Source organism: Xenopus tropicalis, chromosome 6 (genome assembly GCF_000004195.4).
Source record: "Xenopus tropicalis strain Nigerian chromosome 6, UCB_Xtro_10.0, whole genome shotgun sequence".
In the NCBI taxonomy this organism is placed as follows: Eukaryota; Metazoa; Chordata; class Amphibia; order Anura; family Pipidae; genus Xenopus; species Xenopus tropicalis.
The window spans coordinates 118,704,759-118,711,877 of record NC_030682.2 but is presented as its reverse complement, the minus strand read 5'-3'; the positions used below and the strand labels follow the sequence as shown (position 1 = coordinate 118,711,877).

Here is a 7,119-nt window from a genome sequence, read left to right as displayed (position 1 = left end):
ATATTGGCTCTGAAGTGCACTATCCAGATATGTCCTACTATATGATTTTATAGCTCCAAAGAGACCCCAAAGAGACATAAAATTGACTTTCTGGGAAAATAATAGGAAATACATAAGATAGGGTTCCTTACAATGGACACTTACAAGACTATTATTTCATTACATGAAATCTTACTTAGCTAGTAATAGTTCTTTAGTAATATTGATGAGGAATATTATGAACCCACAAGCTGGCATATGTCTTGTCTGACCAACTCTCAAATGCTCAGAATATGGAAACATTTTGGAGACAAACCCAAGTTCCCTCTGGGTAAATTAAGGGGATCCTCAGAACCTGGTCTTAGAATTGGCTTTGTGTTTCTATTTAGTACAGGTTAGGTGTCTACCTGTACTGGGAACACTGGGAACAGAGAACAAATATGGGATCTATTATCTGGAAACCCAGTCCCTGGACTGCTCTTAATAATACTATTTCAGTTTTCCATATTGTTTATGTAAACAATTCCTCATCTTGTCTAAGTTGCTTGGTCTTTGTAATGGTAAGGCAATGGCTTGTATTTGATGCTAACAAAGCCAAAGTAAAGTCTCTAATAGTTGTTGATGAGAAAACAGTCCTATTTGGGTTTCTGGTGTTAAAATGTAAACTAGTAGATTTGAGGTATGGTGCTTCATGGTATGTGGAAATCTTTTATCTAGAAAACTGCACGTTACATGGACTCTAGAATATAGATTCCATGCTAAGTACACCAAGGCTGAAGAATCTTTCCCAAACCTTACCAATTTGCATGTATTTTATTAAACAGTAGGTCATTTAACTAGGGCTTGAGGGGGACTGACATAAAATCATGTGATATTTACCAATTAAGTAGAAAATTGCAAGAATTACAACATTTTGATGATGGGGAATGGAGATTTGGGGGCAAAAAGGTCAAACATTGGTGGTCCCTTGATTATTAGTTGCACAACTGCCTATTCAGATTTATGTATATGACTCCTGTTCTTTTTTGTATCCTGGCCTTGGTCCTTCTCGACCCTGTCAAGCCCATAGTCCCAGTCTTCGCCCAGTCTCTACTTGATCACTTGAAAAGAAATTTTCATTATCTTGCTTATTCTCAGACAGCCCTTTGTTTTGCTTCTGATTAACAATGCCATGCTATCGCTAGAATATGTTTGACAACATTGCTCCTTGTTCCAAAAACCAAGTTTTGAAAGAAAATATAGCTATAATCAATTTTCAAATATACATGAATTAATAAAATGCCAGTTGTTGTAAAGGTACTAGAAAATTTATTTGCTATTAAAAAACATATCTGTCTGGCTGTTATCTTCACTGAAAAAATACAGCAGATTAACAGATCTAAAGGAGAACTGACTTATTGCAATATGATTTGAAAAGTCAGAACCAGTGGAAAAAATGCATAAACAAACATTGCTTTGACATGTAATTATATTTAAAAAAAAAAAACCCAATTTTAACTAATTTGCATTAGCACAGCACAGGAGTACTGTTATTCAGTGTACATTCCCTTCAAGATTATTATTTAGAATGGGTAACTTCCTGAGTGCCTGGGGGAGTCTCTCTTGGTTGAGCAAGCAAACCCAGGCAGAAAGTATCCCAGTGGAATAATACACAGGATCAGAGAGAGAGCATCTTTCAGTGAAATAGTCTGCATTAGCAATAGCCAAGTTGCATCTAGGGTATATATATACTGTATATATATCAATATATATCCAGAAACATCTTGTAGGTTTAACTTGCCACAGGTCCATTCCTAAGATCTCTTCTTCTTCACTCTTCCATAATCAGGGAAAGGGGCAGTGTTTACTACAGCACATAATGAATGAAATTATCCAGTACAGGTATGGAATCTATTATCTGGAATGGAGTTTTCTGAAATCCAGATCTCCATGCCTAAAAAAAACTTCTAAACATGAAACAAACCCTTCAGGACTGTTTTGCCACCAATATGAAAACACACAGCTTAGTTACCATCAAGTACAAGCTACTGTTACAGAGAAAAGGGTAGTAATAAATAAATATAGAATTGTTTAGCTTAAAACTGAGCCACTAAACTCAAGGTTTTTTTTTGTTATCGCTAGCATATTTACAAAAGAACACAAATTGGTCTTGTGAGATTTGGAGTTTAAAAATGTATTTCCTGTCCTAGATATTCTTGGAACCATGGCTGAATGGCTGATGCACCAATATGTTCCTATATCTATAACATTCTTGTTGGAGGAGTTGTAAAAGAAATAAATCTGACTAAAGACAATGCAAGTGATATTTGATACGACTAAATACATTTATTAAAAAGCATCACATGAAGCGTTTCTCCATGAAAATATATAGGGAGCCAGCAAGGACAAAATGATTTTGAAAGACAAATAATATCCCTCTTCAGCTTTATACAACAAAGAGTATATACAGTATATGGAACAAACTGAGAAAATCATTGGAAAAAGCCTTGTTCTGTAAAACTCATTGACCAACCTCAAGCAGTGATATTCATTTACCTTTGACATTGATATTGATAGCAAGACCCAGTCAGGCTCATAGGTTTTTCTTTATTTGTTTTTAAGTAACACAGAATGTTATATAAATATGAAGAAAAGAATAATTGCATAAAATTCAAATGTACAATCAACATGGACACTGGTTGCTGTCTGCCTAGGCAAGTAAACCCCCCACATTCTTATAATGGATTGTCCCTGTGAAATCTTCAGTGGTTTATGAGTCTGTCTGGTAAGTACGGTGGCTGTCTCCAATCAGCTGTGTTTTTTCATTAGCATTTCTTGGCTGCATTGCGATTGGTGTATATCCATCTGAAATAAAAGTAAATTAAAAACATTGAGGCAGTCAATTCTATCCCTTACCATAAATGCAGCTGGATGGTGAGTAAGTGGAAACATGTTGTGCTGGAAACATGTTGTGCTGGAAACATGTTGTGCTGGAAACATGGTGTAATGATCGAAGGCATGGATTCACTGTAAAAAAAACATTTCGCCCCTGAGAATTTTTTTATGACACTGCTGTGAAAATTTGGCGCAACAATAAAATTTGCCAAGAAAAAATGGCCATTGACATTGGAGTGAGAAAAAAGTTGCGGTCACATTAAAAAAATTTGTAGTCGTGTCAAAAAGGTGGCAGTGGCATCAAAAAAGTCACACGTGTAAGAAAATTGTGTTACGGATGTTTTTTCTCCATTTCACAAATCTTTCAGTAGTTATGCAGTTTTGTTAGCGAAGCAAAATGAGATTTGCTCATCACTAGTGCTGGGAGCAAAAAAAGTTATTTGTCTTCTTATACACCAGCAATATTTATAATGATAAACTGAACATTAGATTCAATCCGAAAGGCTTTTAGAATTAATAAACAATCAAAGCATTTATATTCAGTGGAATGTAAACAAATTAGAACATGGAGGGTGGCTCTTTTTTCATCCTCATAATTTTATCTTTGCCTGGAATTTTAAATGGGGACACTAAACTTACTGTTAGAATTTGTTCTAGGATATTCTTCCTTGCAATACTGATAACCAGCTTGTGTCCATCATATGATCTCTTCTTGTTTTAGGCAGAACAATACAAGGCAGAGTTTCCTAAGCAGTTGCTCTGACCCCTCCATCCTTCCTGGGGTGCCACGACAGTTGATGGGTCCCTTGCTAGACACGAAGGGGCCATTACCTTCAATCCGTCCCTAACCCTGCCTATGTCTAATGTGGTTAGTGGCAATAAAAGTTGGATCTGAATGGTCCTCTATGATTAAAATGACCCCAAGAGTAGCATAAGGCTAATTCTGTAGGACAATATGGCAGACACACTCTTTCTTTATTGCTTCTACACTCATTAGTAAAATTAAATAATTTACAATGTTATTTGCTGCAGGTTTTAAAAATAATTCTGTAGAACTATGTTCATTTATACATTGCTTTCTTTATAGCACAGCTGTGTTTCTCTCTACTTGAGGCTAATTTACCAACATAGGTGTTGATTGCACCAGTGCAGTGACCCGTAACAACCTAGTAACAGTTATTTCTGATAATTCTCCCACAAGGCAGAACGATTTTTAGTGGCTGCTATGCAAAGTTGCTATTGGTAACTGCACTGTTACAGTTTAACACTATTGTTCAAACATGAAATCTATGTTTCCTAAGAAATGATTAAACAATTAAATTATATCTCGCTATTCTGTATGCTGCTGATTTATTTATTATTTAGTCTTTCAGTGATGAAGGGGTGGACATGCACTATTAAAGGCTGATGAGCAAATAAATATGTAAAAATTACATATAATGCAGAACAAGTATCTTCTGTATGAGATTCATTTTAAAGCCCTTTGATTTGCTTCTCAAAAGTATGCTTAGAATTCACAACTGCCTATTACATTATGGAGATATGATAAACCTGAGGGAATGCATATGCCACTATGTGTAATGGTTCTCTCTCTGCACAACTTAGTGTTTAAATGAAGGGTTGTGTCTATACACATAATGTGTATTTTATTCTGTAATCAGGAAACAAATTCACAGTCAAATGTTTTGGTCCCGCTACCCAGCTCTATTTTGTTGTCAAAACTAAAACCAATGGGAAATAAATGGGCGAAGGGTGGAGGGTCAGACTTGATATACATGTGCCTTTATTTAATAAACAATTGTTGGAAGGCAAAATCTGCAAAGCAGATTAAAGCAATGGCACATGGAGGAGCTTGGGTTGAATTGACAGCTGCTTGTTTAGAGCAGAAGAAACATGGGTGGTAAAAATGAGTGGTAAGAAAACTTTTAATTGAAAACACAAAATTGCACTGAAGCGCATTGGTTAATGTGCCTTGAACAGTTGGATCAAATTCCTTCGTAGTCCTTCCCTGTCTAAATAAATGCTATCCAGGCACCATGTTTACCTTGCAGTTATAGCTCAATAGTATATGCATTGTCCTACTTTGTTAGATAGACTCCTTTTTACTATTCAACAACTGTTCTTCATAGAAAAAAAGACTCCCATGTTGGCAATTTCTTCCATACATGGAGCCAGGCAGCTCCTTACATACTGTAGACAGGGGCAGGACCAGGGATGGCTCTGATCTGATTGGTTGATGTATACAACAAAGGGCACATAATAATGATATCCTGTATTTTCATGGTGTGAAAAAAAAAACTTTTTCCAAAATAAAACACATGCTGAAACTCTAGTGCACATTTGCAAAAAAATTTGCGTTGGTGAAAACACGAACATCACTGCAAAAGGCAAAAAAGTTTGCTCATCCCTATCTATTTCACATACTGTACTCCCGGGAGGTGATTTATTGAATATCCAACATCAGTGTAGCACGGAGCCATTGCATTTGTTAGATTTTAAATGAAGAAGGTACAGACTGTGTCAGTTCTTCTAGATACCTTCTCATTCTCATAAATGTGGTATATGGGGTTTTAACATCTATAAGCAAGTTTGTGACCAAGCTTTCGCATTATATGTTTGTGTGTCTGGTCATTAATGTTTCCACAATCTAGAGAAAAGAAATGCAGGTACATTCATCTACTCATCCTCCCAACAGTCTGCTCAGTATTACCAGCTGTTTGCTGCTTATGAACTGAGAAATTTGGTTCACCTCCAAAACGGTTTTATGGGATCTCTCTCACACAGTCCCATCATTGCGGTGGGTTTACAATATTCATAATGCATTCAGTGATAAACTGAATATATACGCATGCAGTCTATTGAATGGCAGGCTTGGGACCCAGAAGTTTTCTGGATAAGGGGTATTTCTGTCATTTGGATCACCATACCTGAATTCTGCTGGAAATCATTTAACCATGAAATAAACCCAATAGGATTGTTGTGCCACCAATATGGATTCATGCAGCTTAGTTACCATCAAGTACAAGCTACTGTTTTATTACAACACAGAAAGGGTAAATCATGTTTAAAAATGTGAATTATTTGATTAAAATGGCCCCTGTGGGAGATGGCCTTCCTGTAATTTGGAGCCTTATGTAAATTGGGTTTCCTAAACATGTACTTTATAGGGCCAGCTGCCAAACCACAGAGTGGAGACAGGGTGCAAAGTATGTAAGTATGTAAGAAACTGAGTGGCTTACAACTGTCTTTTTCAGTGTGGTTACCTGAGCGATTGACCAATATACAGTATATATTATACTATTATATATATAGTGCACGTGTTACAACACACGTCTGATTAGTAATTAAGATTCACATTACATGACAGTTCAGAAACAAGTGCATTTTTCACCAGACTAAAGTTCTGAACAACTGCCCCAGCATAATGCGTGCCACTCAAAAGCAGTGGCATACCTAAGATGGCCTGAGCCCCATTGCAAACCTTTTTTCCCAGGGCTGCTTTAAGGTACCAGTGTGTAAAGTTGGTACCTGGGGTCTTTACCTCTTCCCTCTGTGACCAGAGCAGGCCTTTGCTGAATACAGTAGTCATTGTTACACAAAGTCATGACTTGCAGGCTCATTAAAGTGCAGGCAAGGCAGTAAACCAATCAGGAAACTTGGCTTAGTTTCCTGAGTATTCGTCACAATCACGCTTCTTGCAGCTTCTCCAGGGCCCTGTCTCCTATAGTGTCCAAGCTTTATCCAAGCTGTGTCTCTACAGCTTTTCTCTAGCAGGCCACTGGGGTCTCTACCCCAAAAATCTGACTCCTCATGGGGACCCAAGCTGTTTGTGCTAAATAGCCTACCTAGGTCTCATTTCTAGAATGAGCTAGTTCACCTCCTACCTCTCAATCTACCCTAGCAAGGGTTGGGTGGCCCACCTGATTTTACCTAGTGTTGTAAGGTTGTCTGCAGAGTTTAACAGGCTAAAACATTCATGCTTTTTTAATTAAAACATCCATACTTGTTATAAATGTATTTACAAATATCAGGTGTCAATCATATTTGCCCACCAAGCTTCTATGCCTAAGGCATAAGGGATATCAATGCACTCCACAAATTCCACCTTCCTCCCCACTGCCTATAATTGTGTATCCTGTACATGGGCATCAGTGCCAGATTCTAGAGCACAAGTAAGATTTTGGGATGATGCAAAGTTTGTATTAACAGTCTTTACAAAATGGCAGCTGTCTGCTTGCTGCGACTGTGTAATTCCTAGACTGAGTT

The 7,119-nt window shown here is 37.2% G+C and overlaps 1 protein-coding gene across 1 annotated transcript in view; it reads right to left on the bottom strand.

The window, feature by feature from the left end:
- Positions 1-2,284: 2,284 nt before the first annotated feature.
- dnajc5b (DnaJ heat shock protein family (Hsp40) member C5 beta) overlaps positions 2,285-7,119 on the bottom strand; it is a 31,835-nt gene continuing 27,000 nt past the window's right edge. Inside the window, exon 5 of the mRNA XM_002940560.4 lies at positions 2,285-2,823. Within this exon, the coding sequence (XP_002940606.1) occupies positions 2,729-2,823 (95 nt within the window). The 3' untranslated portion in view covers positions 2,285-2,728. The remainder of the gene's footprint in view (positions 2,824-7,119) is intronic.